We start from the raw sequence: 17,861 nt of genomic DNA on the forward strand, positions 1-17,861 counted from the left end.
GCCTCATCTTCCTAATCTGTAAAATGGAAAAACGTAGAGTATTACCTTCAAAGAAGTGAAGATAAAGTGACCCAACATTTGTCAAGCACTTGGGCCCGTTCCAGACAAACAGCTCGCACGAGGTGATCTCAGCACTGTTCCATGACTAGTGACACACGCATCCACAGCAGGGCAAAGTGGAGACCCAGGTCCCCAGCCCCCTGCTGTGGTGTCTGTCTTGGCTGTCGACTGCTGGGGGCCGGGCTCACAGACCCAGCACCACCCAGAAGCTCTGCTTGCTGCAGTGGTCTGTCCTCTGTCAGGTCTGCCCTCTGGACCTAAATACCAGTGTGCGGGAAGTAGGGGACGGTGCGTGTTAACAGACGCCATAGGACTGATACGGTTTATGTCTAGGTGTCCCCCTTTATAAAGTCCCCTTTATGTCATGCAGTCATAGGTAGGGCTTTTGGAAGGTGCCTGCGTTATGTGGGCTGATAGCTGACTTGCTGTTAGGGGGCAGGGTCTTGTCAGAGAGGCAGTCACTGGGGGCGTGGCCTGAAAGGGTCTGTCCCCCTCCCAGCTCCTCCCACTATTCTCTGCTTCCGGTTCAGCAGGCCGTGAGCAGCTCTGCTCCGCCAGACCCCTCTGCCACACATCCTGCCTTGCAGCCAGCTGACTATGGACTGAAACTTGAGCCAAAATAAACTTCTCTTCCCTTCAAATTGCAGGCATTGGGTATTTTGTCCCAGGGATGAAGAAAGTGCAGTGTTGCTGGGAGGGGCCCCGCCCACTCCTTGCTTATCCCACCTGTGCACATCTGGGAGGGGCAGATGGGGCTCCCGGGCTAAATGAAAGTTAGGCTAAGGGGCCCAGCAAGGCAGGGTGGTCCAGCCTGGTCCTCACTTCTGGCCCTGCCTCTGGGGCTTAGGTGGGTCCCGCAGCCCAGGGCACAGACAGCTCCAGAGACTCCCTCGAGACAAACCAGGATTAAACCAGACCCCCTCCCTCCATCCCCCCATCCCAGTGCTGCTCCTTGCTGACAGTACTCCCCCACCACCACCACATCCCAGGTATTCTGGGACAACAGACAGCAGATGGCCTGAGCCCTGCTCCCTCCACCCGACCCGCAGGATCTGGGAAAAACCTGCAATCTGCTGCTGCTGCTTCTAAAACAGGCCAGCCGGCCAGCAGCCTCACACGCACAGAGAGGAGGCCAGTGGCTGCCAGCCGTGCCACTCTGTCCCCCCAGGGGGCGGGCCAGGGGCTGCCTTCATTATGCTCTGCTCATATCCCACGAACCCAGCGTCAGGCTGGCCAGGCAGACAGCAGGCTCTGGACAAGCCCAAGCAGCCAGACTCTACACTGACTTGCTGGGTGACACTGAGCGCAAAACTGACCCTCTCTGGGCTCAGCTTCCTCCTTAGAAAACAAGGGGCTGAGCTATGTGCTCGGTGGGACAAGGCCTCTGACACAGATGCACCCGAACAAGGACTGTGGTCCACAAGGGCCAGGGCATGTACCAAAGGAGCCCCAGGACTCTGGCTCCAGGATCTCCCCCTCCTCCCCAGCCCGAGCCCTACGGTGACCTGGGTCCCAGCATCACTGGGCACAACGGTGACGGAGAGACTGCCCATGCCCAAGGCTCCCTACGAAGGGCCACCATGCCTCAAAGTCACCACAATCACTTTCATTCATTCATCCAACCGCTTTGGGACCCAGATGCTAGAGGTGCTTTTATTTGTTCAGCATCTGCTGAACCCCTTAGATCCGAGTGTCCAGGCTGCCCTCCCTGAGGCCGGATTCTCTGGCCTCCTCAACCCACAACCTGGGGACACCGGGCAGGAGGAACAGCTCGCAGCATAGCAGCACCCCAGGACACACACAGGATGTAACATGGCCACCAGTGCACACAGCACACATGCATCCTTACACAGAGGTGTGCAGTGTGCACACACACGTGTCCACACACACCCTCACAGCCATGACACACGCACACACTGAGCCCTCCTCTCCCCAAGCTGGGCTGTGTGCTGAGCATTTTGTCACACCACGGGAAGTGGGTACCATCACCACCGTGACAGACAGATCAAAGGCCCTGCCCCGGTCAGGAACACTTTGGTTGCATATAACAGACAACAGGACTCTGAGGGACTTAAATAAAGCTTTAATTTCATACAGAACTCGATGCTGGCGGGGACACTGTGGATGATTTGTCTTGGCCTTTCCTTCGTGGGGCTAAAGTGGCTTCCCCAAATCCAGCCTTCACACCCACATTAATAACAGGAAGACAGGGTACGCAGCTGCACAACCTCACCCGGAAACATCGCTATTGGCTTTGCTGAGTTCTCGCTGGTCAGAGCTGGGTCACATGGTCACTCCTTCCAGCAGGGCAGTGGAGAAGAAAGCAAAAGGATCAACGCAACTAGGGGGGGATCCATTCTGATCCATCACCTGGGTCAGAGTATCCTGTGGCTCCAAAGCCTGAGCTTTTTAGCAAGAGCTGGGCAGCACGGAGCTCCCAGAGATGGGACATCATCAGTCACAGACCTGGACCGTGCCATGATTCCCCTGGGGCCCTAAGAGCAATCTCAGCTTGAGCTGTGTCCGCTGCTTGAGCCCTGGCAGAAGGACTGATACGCCAGCCCAGCTCAAGTGTCCCCGTCCTCATCCAGCTGGGCACTGTAGACAGGAGCCAGCCCTGCGGCCTCTCTGGCCCTCACCCATCTTGAGGGCCTGCGATGCTTGGTGCCAGGTGCCATCCTGATCCGGGGCTTCCCGGCAGCCTGGCACGCGCCAAGGCCCACAGCTCCGCCCCAGAAGGCACTGGCTGAGCCAGAAGCACTGCCCGCCCCTGCCAGTAGCTCATCGGGCTGCCAGCTGTGGGCACCAAGGCGTGTCCGGGTAGAGCAGGCAGTGCAGGGAGCGAAACCTGCAGGGAAACCAGACACAGACAAGATGGTCACTCATCCCTGCCCTCACCCCACGGGCCCCAGAGAAGTGTCCCACATATGTCACTTGTCTCGGAGATGATCTGGAACAGGCACTAGTAATATTCGGGGCAGAGCGTTCTTTGTTGGTGGGGGAAGGACACGCAGTCCATGCCTTGGCAGAAGCTAAGCGGTGTCACCAGCCGCCACCCATGAAATGCCAGGGCACAGCCCCACACTGTAAAGTTCAAAATGTCCCCAGAATCACCAAATGTCCCCAGCAGGCAAAATCACCCCTGCTGAGAATCACAGGTTTTGAGAAACTTCAAAAGCCAGAGACCTCAGGTGAGTCCAGGCCATCTGACCCCGCGGAACTGAGTCTCCGGCGGCTCCAGCCCCAGGAGGCAGAAACTATGGATCCTTCAGGCTTAGAGGAGATGTAACATCAATTTTGTTTGATTGTTTTGTTTTTTGAGACAGGGTCTTGCTATGTAGTTCAGGCTGGCCTTGAACTCACTATCTAGCCCAGGCTGGTTTTGAACTTTCAGTGATTCTCCTGCCTCAGCCTCCCGAGTGCTGGGGTGGCAGGTGTGCACCATCATGCCCGGCACAATACCGATGTTTAAACCTCTTGACTGTGTAGTTCTAGCTTTCACTGCTTTTGGTATGCGCTGTCCCTTGTCCTGCAGATGGTGCTACAGGTCCTTCATGTCACCCCGGCTGAGAGAGTCCCCGCAGCCCCACTTTCCAGTTGGCATGGGGCGCTGTCTTACCTTCCACTACTCAGCCGCGCCATGTTCCCCCTTCGTTCCCACACAGTTGTGTCCAGCGGCCCGGGGCTCCCTCTGGAAAGGTCTCATCCCTCGGTGGGCCCCAGGCTTGCCCCACCTCCTCCCCGCTTGCTGTCTTCCTGAGCCCCTGCTTGCTCCCCAGCTCCCAAGCCCTCCCTGCATTGCTGACAAGGGGCGCAACGGGAGGGAGGCTGGGGACAGTCAGGGGGCCCAGGGTGGAGCGGTCGCTGCAGGAGGGAGGGGCTCCTCCTGGCTGGAGGCTCACAAGGCACAGCCAGCCCGATGCTCGGCCAGGGTGCCGGGAGGGCTGAGAGCCAGGCTGGGGGTGGGCACCGGGCACCCACTCCTCCCCCTCGGCCCAGCCGGAGCACAGCCACAGCCGGCAGCCAGGGGCACAGGACCTGCACATCACAGTCTGTGCGGGCTAAGGTGGCAGCCCCCACCTCCCGTACCTGTGCTAAGCAGAACAGCAAGGATGTCAAAGAAGCAAGGAGCCCAGATTACTAAATAACCCGCCCACCCCCACGGGTATGAAGTTCCACCATCACACGGAGGACCTCTTCGCTTAATGAAGACTGCTTAGTCTTCCAGGGTACCTGACGAATCCAGAGGCTCAGAGCCGGGAGAGCCTACACATCCACCAGGCCCAGCCTTTGAGTGTTACAAATAGGGAGACTGAAAATCAGAGAGGGCAGGATGCTTGCCTAAGGTCACACAACAAGCCAGTCACAGTGACACGATGCCTTGCTCCATGCAGTCCACCACCTGCTCCCTGCTCCTCTCTCTCCCAACACCCGTCTCTGGTGCCTGGGCTCAGCCGCCACCCCTCCACACACACACCCCCACTTCTCTCACGCCTGTTCAGCCCCTGCACCCACCTGGAGGGGTCTTCTTCCGGGGAGAAGGGACCTGGCAGCTTAATGACATTGAGTTTTCCCTCAAAGACACCATAGCTGAGAGTGACCTGGGCAGAAAGAAGCAAAGAAGTGTTGGGGATGTCCCACTGAGGACGCCACGAGGGGCAGCATCTGGCACTAGCATCGGGGTGGACGTATTTTTGTTATTTGTTGGTTGGTGCTGGGGATAGAACCCAGGGTCTCACGTGTGCTAGGCCAGTGCTCTGCCACTGGGCTCCTCCCCAGCCCTGGGCACACATGGGGCGCGGGAAGCCTCCCCATCCAACTCTCTGCCACAGGTTTCAGGTGCCACCCTGGAAGGCACCTTACATCCTGCAGGGGGACTTGCGCCCCCACCCACTTGCACCTCAAGAGCTCAGCTTGCCTGGGGGCTGATGACCCCTGGGCCAGGGGACTCGCAGACAGGGCCATTTCCAGCACGCATCCCCCTGGACTCAGCGCAGTTCGGACACTCCCTGTGCACCCCGACAGATCCCTGCCACCCGCAGCTTCCTGTACCACGCACGCGGGTGTGGGACAACGGCTTCAGCAAAGAGGTAGACGCACCTATGGTCACAGACTGGGGGCCTAGGAACCTCCCAGCCAGGGCTCCAAACCCTGCCCCACACTAGTTAGTCCGGCTCTCCAGGCCTCAGTGTCCCCATCCACAGGGTGGGGCTAACACTGCACAGTCAACCCCCACTATGTGAGATCCACATCCACAAACTCAACTACCCATGGATCAAAAATAGTCTAGAAGTCAAGCTCGGTGGTTCGTGCCTTTAACCCTTGGGGAGGCTCAGGCAGGAAGATCACAAGTTTGAGGCTACCCTAGACAACCAGAAGACCCTGTCTCAAAATAAAATTTTAAAAAGGGCTGGGGATGTAGTTGAGTGGCAGACCACTTCCTCAGCATGCACAAGGCCCAGGGCACAAAAAGATACCAATAGTTAAAAAAGCACATCTGTACTGAGTAAGTACAGATTTTTTTTCTTCTCATTCCCTAAATAATATAGTAGAACAACAATTTATGTAATATTTATATTCTATTAGGTATTGTAAGTAATTGAGAGCCGGGTGTGGTGGTACATGCCTGTAATCCCAGCACTTGGGAAGCTGAGGCAGGAGGATCACTGGGAGTTCAAGGCCAGCCTGAACTACAAAGCGAGACCCTGTCTCAAAAAAGAAAAAAAAAAAAAGTAACTGAGAGATGATTTAAAGTGTAGGGAGGCTTGTGTAGGTTATGTGTAAATCTGACAGCATTTTATATGAAGGATCGAGCATCGGAGGATCTAGGAAGCCAAGGATCCTGCGGTCTTAATGGGATCGATCACCCCCAGACCCCAGTTCTAGACCTGGCCAACCAACATTCCCTCTTCCAGAGCTGAGATCTGAGGGGAGGCGGAGCTCTCTCCCCACTGGAGGTGGACCTGGAGCTGCCGTCCTGCCAGCAAGAGCAGTGAGTCTGTCGAAGATCAAGGCCAGCACATGGAACAGCAGGTGGCGGAGGACACAGTAGAGGTCCTGAACGCCTGGACCCAGCCAGCCCTCCCAAGCCAGGCCCTCGGCTTCTCAGCTTAGCGCACTGATCCACTTCCGGGCTCAGGCTGAGTTTCTGTGACTTGCACCCAAAGGATCTGGCCACACTGCGGCCCTTGCAACCGAGATCGCCTGTGGGGCTGGAGGCCGGATCCGCAGGGGCAGCAGTTACTCCCTGCCTGGAGGACCGGGAACCTATTCCTTCCAGGGACGCTTGGGGCTAGGAGGAAAAGCAGGAAACAACTGCCGGGAAAGTTGTGACGCAGGAAGGGGCTCCGGATGGGAGAAGTCAGAAAGGGCCAGCCTGGCTCGGCAGGCGGGAAGGCTGAGCGGGAGGGAGGACAGAGAAGTCCAGAGAGCCTGGGGCAGGGCAGGAGCGGGGAGCAGGGCAGTGGGGCCCAGAGACAACTTCATCCCCTCAGTGCAGGCCCTCCCAGCTGGCACTAGGAGGCCAGATCAGACAAGCACAGCCGCGCAGACGCTAACCCTTGCAGGTTAGAGGTGGGAGGGCTGTGTCACAGCGTGCGCCATGATGCAGGGCCTTTGCCACCCCGGGCCTCAGTTTCCCCATCAATAAGGGATGGCCACACCCCATCATCTCAAGTTTCAGGTTGATTTCAAATCCCTCCTGTTTCTTTGGGGGGAACCTCCCCCCACACACTCTTACCACCTGCCCTGGGGCCAGCTCACCTGCTCCAGGAGCTGGGCAGCGCCCAGCAGCTGCAGGGTCTCCAGGTGCGAGTGGAAGAGGGGGCTGGGCTGCAGGCGCCCCCCCAGCTTGCACTCGATGATGTAGCCCACGGTGCAGTCATCAGGCAGCCGGATGAGAGCAGATGTGTCCACAAAGCGGGAGCCACTGGGGGACAAAGCGGGGCTGCAGCTGCAGGCACAGCCCCCACATCCAGGCTCCCCACTTCCCTCAGCCCAGGCAGCGGCCTCTGCGTACTGTGTGACTCGTTCAAGTCAAAAACCTCAGGGAGCCTCAGTCTCCTGTTCTGGGAAATGGGGGTGGTAAGGAGTCCGGCTTCTCCGGACTGTTGGGAGGAGTGGTGGAGGCGGGGTGCAGGGAAACCTACATAAATGCAGCCTTTCTTTTCTTGCTTCTTTCACACCTTCACTCACTCATGTATTCTTTGTCACGCTTGAGAATCGACTGCCCCGAGATCAGGGTGAAGGTGTACCGCTGAGAGAGAAATGCGCTCACTGGCCTCCAAGCAGCCCCCCTCTGGGGACACAGACAGAGAGCAGTCACTTGGGACAGGGCTGGCACTGAGTCGGAAGGAAGGATGCAGTGCGGAGGGCATAGGGAGAGTGTGGCGGGCTGCCCAGAGGCGGCAGCTCTTCACTGGGGTCTCACAGGATGAGCTGGAGTCCGTGGGCTCCAGGAAGGGGAGGAGCTGTGTCCCAGGGAAGGGTGGCACAGGACTGCACACACCCATTAATGCCACACCCTCGGAATGGGGGCAACGCATCTCTCTAACTCACACAAAGTCCCACAGAGGTGAGCAGAAGCGAGGACGGAGCACTAGGCACGGGGAGACCATGGTCACGTGTTCACGCCTGCCACAAGCGTGGCGCCCTAGGACAACATGCCCACCCCCATGTGAGTCCCGCTGTGGGACCCTCCCCGTCTGGGGCAAAGCATCGCTCGCTGCTACAGTGGCAAAGCACAGGGCCTTGGGGCCCAATCGAGCAACTGGGAAGCCTTGAACTCGGGTGACCTCAGACTCGCTTAACCTCTCGGCGGCTTGGTTTCCTCAGCTATAGAAACAAGGCAACCCCACCTTCCCCCCCAGATGTTGCTATGCTCTTGATGAGGTCCGGGCCAGCTCAGAAGACCCTCAGTACAAGTTCACGGCCCCTCATACTGTGACAAACAGCCTGCCTGGGAAGACCGAGAGGCCAGGCCTCTGCCCCTCCAGAATGCCAGGGTCCCTCCACCTCCACACTGAGGTTTCCACTACCCCTACGTGCCCTTTCTCTGGGGTTCTCTAGGGCTATCCCAGCTCAAGTGTCACCTCTTCCAGGAAGCTCGTCCCCAGCCCAAAAGCCCTTCTCCCTCCTCAGAGAGCCCCCACAGTTGGCCTTCCCCTTCCCTGTGGCGTGTGGCCTTGGCAGAAGCCCTCATGCACACCAGCTGCCACCCCTCCCAACCCTCCCATCACCCCTGGGGTCGAGGATTACCTGGCCCACGGAGCCATCTTCAAAGCTAATTTGCGGTTGATGCAGAAGCCGGCGCCCCCTGTGGCGAACCAGAACTGTACCAGCCTCTGGAAAGAGAAGGACCAAGGTGTGAGGTGAGCCTGGGGGTGAGGATGGCCAGGCATCTTCACTCCCAAGCTTGGCTCAAACAGTCTTTATTTCATAGTCACTAGAGACTTGCTGCAGCCTAGCATTGTTATGCCCATTTTATAGATAAGGAAACCCGGCCCGAAGACACATAGGTGATTATGAGTGAGGAGATCTTTGATCCAAATCCAGCTGGATTCTGCTTCAGTGCGATATGTGATAGCTTATCCACCCAACACATCTTGACCCTTTCCCTGAAAAACGTCCCATGGTTGGAGAGGGGGTGCTGCCAAAAACCCACCTGCTTCCCTGGATCACAGGGATGTGGATCCTCTGGAAAGATGGAGCACAGGGCCACATCCCTTGGCCTAATGATTGGCTAAGCAATAGGCACATGACAGGCAAGTCAATCAGAGTGCTTCCCAGAGTGCTATACTATGAGAAAAAGATGTTCTCTACAGGGTTGCTAGTGGGCAGAGCTATTGTCTACACCAAACCACTGCCACTCCTTACTCTTGGGACTAAAAATGGTTTTTTTTTTTGCAAACAAACAAAAAAAGAGGCCAGGCGTGGTGGTACATGCCTGTAATCCCAGCACTAGGGAGGCTGAGGCAGGAGGATCGTTGCTAGTTCAAGACCAGCTGGGCTACAACGTGAGCTCAAGGCTAGCCTGAACTGCATAGCAAGACCCTGTCTCAAAAAGACAAAAAAAAAAAAAAAAAAAAAAAAAAAAAAGAGGTAAGGTCTCTCCTGGAGTATCTCCTGGAATATCAACAGGTCTTGGGACCCCCCACAGCCCACAAACCTCAGGATAGCTCAATCAGAGGAGCTAGTAGCACCTCTTTAGGTTTAAACCACTTTCTGTCCCCTGCTACCATTACCTCAGCCTGGGGCTTTCTCCCCTCTCTCTCATGAGAACCTCAAATTCACCCATGCAGTTCTCTAAAGCTCCTAGGAAATGCTTCACCCTTCAGCTGTACCATCTGTGGGTCTACCAGGCTCCCTGAGGTAACCTTTCCCGAGCGCATAGTTTGTGTCTAACAGACGCACACTGTAACAGTGAGGAGAGCCCTGGGAGGGCGATGGGAAAGCCTGAGCCTCCTCCCCGCAAGCTGTGTGACCTTGAGAAAGCCTCATGCCCTGTCTGGAAGCTGTCACCATGAGCACATCTGCTCCTCTTCCATAAGCCGGTGCTTCTCCTGGCCCAGAGCTGCCCTCCTCCTGCAGGCTGTGATTAGTCTCCTAGAAAAGCTGCCCTTCTGAGAAAGGTCAAGGGCTGGACGATGGCTCCTGAGCACCTGATGCACGGGTCCCCCATAAATGCTTATCTTTTTAAAAAAATTAATGAACATGTGTGGCTTCCACTTCCAGGTACAGTAATGAGAGCGGAAGTAGCAATGTGAAGAGCCTTGGCCTGTGCTCGGGGCTGTGACCCGGCAGAGGTGACCAAAGCACAGAGAAGTGAGGTCGCTGGCCTGAGGTCCAAGTTCAGGCACTGACCCCACACCGGAGTTCTTGCTCATTTTGCTGCCCCACCCTGCGGGACTCCAGGATCTGAACAGGCCTGGACACTTTGGGGTTCCGCCACACCGTAGGGCCCAGAGTTCTGGGACCCCACTTTGGGGTGTAAGTGAATGAGGTCATCATACACATGGTCAGGGACAGTCCCTGAACAGGGACAGGGCCTCAGTGCCCGGATAGGTACTGAACCTGCGCAGGAAAAACACGGCTCAGAAACGAAGCTGAGCTGTCTGCACTGACCCCTGAACCCTACACGAGTCTGTTACACGCTCCATTGTGTCCCGAGGACTTTCAGAGATGGCTCATGGAATTCTTCTGTTCTCACAACCACCCTGTGAGCAGGAGCTGTTGTCACCTGTGTCACAGAGGAGGAAACTGAGGCACAGAGGGGTGAAGTGACTGGTCAAGGTCACCAAGTCAGGAGGCAGCGAGGTTAGCTCATGAAGGCAGGGAGTCAGGCTCCACGTGTGGTCAGCCCCTGGGGCAAACTGCTCAGTCAGGTGAGGGGCCAAGGCTGAAGCATGTGCGCCCCAAAACCCCTGGGCTCCCCGGGAATGGCTCACACACCACTACCACTACCACCACCACCACCACCCTGGGGCCCCGGAGGATTTAATTAGAGCTCAGAAGCTGATGAGCTGCTGATAATTAAGACTTCTGTTTCCCTAGTGAAGCAGATGGTGATCCGGGAGGGCAGGTGGCCCTCGGCGCACCCAACTCCTGCTCCAGGCCTTGCCTGCAGAGGGGGGACCTCCTGCCTGCCTTTTCCCTGGGGTGCAGGGAGCCCAAGCGCTTGGGGTCACCCACCTCCTGAAGCCCAGTGGGACCCGGGGACGGGGGAGAATCACACAGCTTTGGGGACACGTGTATACTAAGAAATCCTTCCCTGTTTATCTAAAACTCAAATGTAACTGGGTCTCTGGCTTTTTGTTGGTTTCTGAATCTGGCAGTTCTCATCAGTGTCCATCAGGTATGGAGCTGAGGGTGGTTCCAGGGCCTCCTATTGAGCCAGGGGTCCACGCTCAGTTGCTGATTAAAGGAAGATCCAGGAGGGGTGTCCAAGAGAGAGGACTGTTTTGGGGCACGGAGGAGCAGCGATTTACCTGCTCCAGCCCCATTCCAGGATTTTAACAATCTGCACAAGTACCCTGGGCCGCCAGATGGCCAGGAGCCCCGCCTTGCAGTCAGAAAGCCTCCAGGCACTTGTGTGACCCCCTCCAAACCACTGCTCTTGGGGGCTGGGGATTTAGCTCAGCGGCACAGAGCCTTCCTGGCAAGCTCGAGGTCATGAGTTCGATTCCCGGTACCGGAAAAAAAAAACACTGCTCTTGGGTGACAAGGACTCACCTGCATTATTTCAGTCTCCCCATTTCACAGACAAGACAGAGGCTCAAAACCACAAAGCCACCAGCCTAAGCCCACAGTGGCAGGACCAAATCTGAAATCCTGAACCCACTCCTCCTCCCCACCACCCGCCCTCCCGAGACCCGCCCCACGCCCCACCCCCCAGGGCCGGCGGCCAATGGGCAAAGGAGGAAGGGAAGGACCGGCCCACCCCACCGTGCGGTTGTGCGGCCGGGGCTCGGAGGTGTGGATCGGCCGGTTCAGACTGGGTTTGCCCACGTAGACGTCGCGGTCCTGTGGCAAGGCTTCCAGCAGCTGTAGCAGCGCCCTGGAGTTCACGTAGTTGTCGTCGTCCACGTGGCAGAACCACCTATGGTGATTGAAGCGGGACAGTGAACGTAAGGGGCCCCTTACAGTCAGTCAACAGACAGTTCTGGAGGGTGGCCAGCTACCCTTTCAGGCTCCAGTTCTGTGCTGGGCACCACCCTGCGCAAGCTCTGTGAGGGAGGCGCGCCTCAGTAGATGAGGACTCCAGCTGAGCAGAGACCACCCTTCCCAAGAGACCCAGGATCACGCACCAGAGCGCGCTGGCCAGGAAGGCGTCAAACTCAGCGGCCATCTTGCAGGACAGAGCCAGGTGGCTGTGCTCTGCAGAGCAGTTGGTGACCACAAGGTGGGACCCTGGAGAAGTGAGGAGTCAGGGGACCCCGCCCAGCTCCTCCGCTGCCACAGAGCGGGGAGGGGCTGCCTCCTGGTTTACACTGGAACCCAGGTGTCCAGGGCCTCCTGAAACAGCCCCTCCCCCCACCAGCAGCCCCCCTGGGCAAAGGGGATCCCCAGTGTCAGAGGAGCAGTCCGATTCCTGGGAAGCCCCAGGTCACAGCACAGCCACCCGGGTTTCCCTGGCACCAGCCAAGCCTTAATCCCTGGGAACCCCAGGTGGGCGGAGTTACCCAGTCTCTCCTGGAGGCCTTTGTCCCCGCTGTCAGTGAAGACGAAAGTCTGGGAAGGAGAAGCGGGGTCAGGGTCAGGTCTTCAAGGGCAGCCCCAGGCCATGCACAGCCCACCTGCCCAGGTGGGTCCATGCACAGCAGCTTGCTGTCCTCCTCCAGGGCCAGACACACACCCATGGTCATTTGCTCCTTTCAGATGACATCCATGCACGTGCACACGCACACACACATACACAGATACATACACACACACATATACACTGACACACACGCAGCTTTTGAAGCCTCACATACATTCATCCCCTTTACAGAGCCACACACCCTGGCCGAATCACACCCTCTTCTGTCACACACATGTCGCAGTCACACGTGGCCGATCTGTGGCCACATAAATGCAATCCTAAACTCTCTCAGGACCCAGATTGTGAAAGGACCCCTCACACACACTCCCAGGTCCCAAACCATTTAGGGGACAGTAACACTCACAGCCACGAACCCCTATGCAAATGCAGGCATTGTGTGCCATGGCCTGATCTGGCCCTCCCCATTGGACAGGCTCCTACCAGGACCATAACCCATGTCTGCTCCCCTTTCCTGACCTTAGGAGGCAGGTGTCAGGATCTGTCCCCTTCCCAAAGGACAAAACAGGCTAAGCAAAGAACCATGAATGGGATTCCAACCCACAAACCTTGGGTTTATGCTTGTCACCTCCAGGTGGGCTGAAGCTACTCAGCCATAAATAAACCAAATGCAGGCGCGGAATGAGAGGCAGAGAGAACCCCGCCAGAAGCATCCCAAGCGCAAGGACACCTGTCCAGCAGGAACTGCCACACCCAACGCCTGCAGAGCCTCTCAGCTCCCTGGCAGCTCCCTTCACTCCCTGAGCACCTTCCAGGCCTCCCCAACCCTGGCGCTGCCCTGCCCAGCCCTGGCACAGTTCTGAACTCCTAGTGAGGAAAAAGGAGAAAAAGTCCCAGGAAGAAACATTGAAAGCCCTACACTCCCGATCTCCTACTCCTTACCCTGTCCTCCCTCCAGGCTCAGGGCCTCTGGATGCAAATGCTCCTCCCTGCCCACCCACAGACCTCTTCTAGAAACTGGTCCTGCAGATCACAGCAGCCCTGCCTGGCTAAGCCATCTGTAACACAGAGGACCGCAACAGATGTGAGAATAGAGTGAGACTGTGTGCACAAGAAGGAGGAAGTATGCACGGTGAAGCCAGGCTCTGCTCCTTTTATCTCAGGAGAACCTGAGGCACTGAAGGACAGAAGCCAGGCCTGGGCACAGGAAGAGGCAGGAGCAAACCAGGCCCGTATCCCAAGGCCCAAGGCCACAGACCTGCTCCTGAGTCTGATCATCTCTCAGTAGATTGATGCAAGATGGCTTCGCTTCCTTACAACTGTTTTCCTCCCAGGACCAGAATCAGATAATGCCCATACCCACCCCGCTAACACCTTCCATGGCTCCCTACTTCCCCTGGCATAAAGGCCACTCTGCCACCTGACGCAGTCTTTTTTTTTTTTTTTTTTTTTTTTTTTTTTGAGACAGAGTCTTACTATGTAGTTCAGGCTGGTCTTGAGCTCACTTTGTAGCCCAGGCTGGCCTTGAACTCACAACAATCCTCCTGCCTCAGCCTCCGGAATGCTGGGATTACAGGCACGCACACCACACCTAGCTTCTGATGCAGTCTGATCTCGGCACTTCCTCTCCTGCCCCTGGGACTTCTCTTTGCCCAAATTTCTTTCCACTCTCTAAACATCTTACACACACACACACACACACACACACACACACACACACACCCTCTGAGCCTCTGCACATGCTGTGCCTTCTTCCCACCCTCAAGTTCCCAATCCAGGTGTCACCTCTCCCAAGAAGCCTTCCTTGACATCCTCCGGCTTCTCTAGGGGTCCCTCCCCTAGCCCCCACCCCACCTTTCTATGGCAACTCCAACTTCTCAGTGTTGGAAATTTATCTCTTGGTCCCACCCACTGGAAGATAGCATCCTGGAGACCACCAGCCTGGCCTAATTTGTCTCCTTGTCCAAGCACCTGTGACCTCCCAGGGAACCCGGGGCAGTAGCCACCTCTGCGCCCTTCGCCCTGGAGTCCGCCTCCCACCTTCACCTTAGACTTAGCCAAGCCGAGTCTCCGATTCCCACAGGGAGAGTGTGAGTGACCCAAGTCCAAGCCCAGGTCCTCTCCATCATACCCGGCGGTGCCATCACCAGGAGGCTGGGACCTCTACCATCTGCACCTTCAGGGCTGGCATTGCCTGAGCCTCCAGCTGTCAAATTTCCAACAGCTGGGACTTCTCCCTGGAGGACTTCACCACAACACTGACCCCTCCCTGTAATCCCAACACTCAGGACGCTGAGGCAAGAGCATTGATGCAAATTTTTTTTTTTTTTTTTTTTGGTCTTCTTTTTTTGGTCTAGCAATGATCCTCCTGCCTCAGCCTCCCAAGTGCTGGGATTACAGGCACGCACCACCATGCCTGGCTTTTTTTTTTTTTTTTCCGAGGATCACTACAATTTTGAGGCCAGCCTGGGCTACACAGTGAGTTCAAGATCATATTGAACTATACAGTGGGACCCTGTTTCAAAAAAAAAAAAAAAAAAAAAAATCAAAACGAAAATTTGTCTTTAAATTTTTAAAAGGGCCAGAGGTGCGGCTCAGTGGTAGAGCACATGCTTAGCATACTCAAAGCCCTGGGTCCCATGCCCAACAGGGGAAAGAAAAACTGAACAAGAGTGAGGCTGCGCTTCCTCCTTACCAGCTCAGCCTTCTCCCCTTCCGGAACCCAGAGCCTTACAGTCCCCGGGTCGCTTTCCCTCACCTGCAGTCTGTGCACCCACCCACCCTCAAACATCTCCGCTTGGTCACTGCCCGCTGACCCCAAGGCCAGCCCCGCTCCTGCCCCAGCCTGGCCTCTTGCCTCCACCCAAGTCCGTTTTCAGCACAGTCCTCAAGGGAGCTGGTCACAGAAGTCAGGCTGCTCGAGCCCTGCTCCCTGGGAACACAGGGCCTGGCGCAGAGTGATGGGCAGAGTTTCCTAAGCCGAGGGCTGCCCTTGATTTGTTTAAGGAGGGGACTCTGACAATGGTTAAAACTTCACAGGCTGGAAAACAAAGGCATCAGCAGCCTGCCGGGCTGGGGAGGAGGTGGCTGGGGACCATCTGCTGCAGAAGAGGCGAGATGCCCCCCTGCCCCTGCCGCTGCCACCCGCCCCTGCCACCACGAGGGGACAGGAGGAAGAGAAAGGCCTTTCTCCAGCACAAAACACACAAGACACGCCTCCCCCTCAGCCCTGCCTGGACAAAGGCGGCACACGAGTCCCAGCCTGCTGCCATAAAGGCCCACCTGCCACCCCACCACCTTTAACCAGCCGGGGCCCCGCACTGCGGTTAACCAGCTCGGGCCCGTTCCGGAAGCTCCCGTACTGTGCAGACAGGGAAGCCGGAGGGCCTGGGCCAAGGTCACAGAGAAACATGGGCCAAAGGGAGAAGATGCTGGGTGGCCAGAGTGGGCCCTGTGGCCCAGCTTCTTCCTCCGGCTGACCGTCTTTCCTTCCTTCAGTTTAACGGGCAGGGTCTCCAGACTCTGCCCTCACTCTGGGGTCCAGAACAATGAATTCACCTCCTGCTTGGAACCCAGGAGTCGCTGTTGCCTTCTTGTGCCAGCCTGGTGCTGCCAGGCACAGCCCCCCAGGTGCTGCTGGCTCTGCCCCAAAGAGCTGCTCAAGGAGCCGTCCCTGCAGCCGCAGGACCCAGGCAGCTCTGGGCTTCTGGGCTCCCGGGCTCTGCAGAGGAGAGAGAGACCCAGCTGCATCCCACTGGGCAGGCCTGCACTTCTTTCTGCCAGGCCTCAGCTCCCTCATCTGGAGCCAGGGCACCCAGGTGGGAAGCAAGACACGACAGGAAAGAGCCTCAGACCACGTGAGGCCACGCTCCCGGGTACACAGACACAGTGCCATAAACAGGAAGGTCTGTGGGGAGGGCCAGTGCCGGCAGCTTCCGCCCGCCCGCCCGCCCGCCTACAGAGCCAGGATCGCCCCAAGATGAGAAGCGGTGTGAGGCGCAGGGAGAGCGGGGTGCTGAGAAAGGGTTTATCTCAGGAGCGCCCGACATCTGCAACAGTGTCTGTGTACCCAGGAGCGTGGCCTCACGTGGTATGCCCTGCCTGGGTCTCAACCTCACCCAAACCTCCCTGCCCCCTCTCCTTGAGCTCCCCTCCAAGGGCTCAGTCACTTCCTCCCTAGAGCCACAGCCACCCTGGGGACATGGTGTGTGTGTGTGTGTGTGTGTGTGTGTGTGTGTGTGTGTGTGTCTACCCTCCACCTTCCCAGAGGTGCTCCCCAGTACCCCCAGCTTTGCTTAAGGAGGGTACTGGGTGGGGAGGTGCTGAAGGAGATTCAGCTCGGCAGAGCCACCTTCCCTCAAGGCACGAGCCCCACGCCCATGCCACCCACGTGCCTCTTGCCATTGCATGTCTCACACATTCAAGCTCCATGCATGTGAACATGTGGATGCAGGAGTGTGCACACGCGTGCACGCACACACATTTGCCATGCAGGCCCCCACCCAGGCACACACACACACACACACACACACACACACCCTCAGGGCAGCAGCCACAGGAAACCAGCGCAGGAGGCAAGATGCCAGCCAGGAGCACCTCAGGCGGCGGCAGCGTAAGGCAAGGGCTCCGACACTCAGCCAGAGCCAGAGCCAGGCAGCTCCTGGGCCAGTTTGGGACAGCACAGGTCAGGGTCAAGACCTCCCAGAGGCCTCTACCCCAGCTACCCAAACCTACCACTGCCTCCAAGGTCAGGCTGAGCTGGGTGCGTGCCCTGCCTGGAGGCCACAACCACAGCCAAACCTCCCGGTCCCCTCTCCTTGAGCTCCCCTCCAAAGCAAAGCTCCTGCTGATGCAGCCAGAGCACGGAAGGCCCACCAGAAGCCTGGGCGAGGGACCCAAGCTGCCCACAACAGAAGAGCGGCTGGATGTGAGGAGCACCCAGAATCCAGCGGGTGTAGGTGCGGGTAGGGGAGGAGAAGAGAGATGAACCAAAGGGAGGGCAGCCTGGACTGAGGCTGCCTGGGGCCCCAACCCAGCAGAAAGAGTTCTGTGAGCCCTGCAACCAGGGACCACTCCTAGGGCCCAAAGTCGCGCGCTTGTCACCTGTTGCTTGGTCCTAGAGACCCACGTGTCCAGTAGCAGGTCCAGACGCGAGCGGTGGAAGGCCCGGGTGGTCTTGACCGCGATGAAGACGTCCTGAAGCTGCAGCCCACGGGGCTGGGGACTCGGAGCGCTCAGCCCAGGGTGCTCCTGCACCCCCCGGGGGGACAGCCTGGAGTGGAGGCGGAGGGACAGGAGCCCCAGGCACAGGACAGCGAGCAGCGCGGCAGCCGGGCCCCGGGGCAGCCGGCAGGGCATTGGCACTGGGGCCGCGGAGAGCTCAGCCTCCGCGTCCTGGCCAGTCCAGGAAGGGAGGCCGGAGAGTCGGGGGCCCGGGCACAGGCGCGGGGTGCGAGGTGGAGGGGATGTGGAGCTGAGCCCGCAGCAGCCAGCGCCACCCTCCACCTGATCCGCAGCCGGCGCGGCCCGCGGGCCGCCGGGC

General features: G+C 57.9%; 1 protein-coding gene across 3 annotated transcripts; it reads right to left on the reverse strand.

The window, feature by feature from the left end:
- Positions 1-2,121: 2,121 nt before the first annotated feature.
- Positions 2,122-17,855, reverse strand: Mfng (MFNG O-fucosylpeptide 3-beta-N-acetylglucosaminyltransferase). Of its 3 annotated transcripts, XR_001233050.1 has the most exons (10): positions 17,423-17,855; positions 12,240-12,288; positions 11,865-11,967; positions 11,503-11,656; positions 8,723-8,800; positions 8,317-8,402; positions 6,823-6,988; positions 4,576-4,661; positions 3,680-4,372; positions 2,122-2,908 (listed from the first exon to the last, which is right to left on the reverse strand). XR_001233050.1 is itself a non-coding variant. In XM_013511668.1 (9 exons), exons 1-9 carry the CDS (start codon positions 17,675-17,677, stop codon positions 2,842-2,844), a joined length of 1,044 nt encoding a protein of 347 aa, XP_013367122.1. In that variant the 5' UTR covers positions 17,678-17,855; the 3' UTR covers positions 2,122-2,841. The 3 variants fall into 3 exon arrangements, 2 of the variants coding, with proteins under 2 accessions (XP_013367122.1, XP_005379260.1); XM_013511668.1 differs by lacking the exon at positions 3,680-4,372; XM_005379203.1 differs by lacking the exons at positions 3,680-4,372; positions 8,723-8,800.
- Between the last annotated feature and the right edge of the window lie 6 nt (positions 17,856-17,861).

This window comes from Chinchilla lanigera, unplaced genomic scaffold (assembly GCF_000276665.1).
Source record: "Chinchilla lanigera isolate Chin_1 unplaced genomic scaffold, ChiLan1.0 scaffold00012, whole genome shotgun sequence".
Taxonomy (NCBI): domain Eukaryota; kingdom Metazoa; phylum Chordata; class Mammalia; order Rodentia; family Chinchillidae; genus Chinchilla; species Chinchilla lanigera.

What these genes read in the sequence shown, in the direction of transcription:
- Mfng (XM_013511668.1), bottom strand. Translation starts at nt 17,677, where the DNA reads ATGCCCTGCCGGCTGCCCCGGGGCCCGGCTGCCGCGCTGCTCGCTGTC. An exon ending in CCTGTGATCCAGGGAAGCAG is followed by an intron (nt 8,403 to 8,722) that starts GTGGGTTTTTGG and finishes TTCTCTTTCCAG; the next exon opens with AGGCTGGTACAGTTCTGGTT. An exon ending in CCGGAAGAAGACCCCTCCAG is followed by an intron (nt 2,909 to 4,575) that starts GTGGGTGCAGGG and finishes GTTTCCCTGCAG; the next exon opens with GTTTCGCTCCCTGCACTGCC.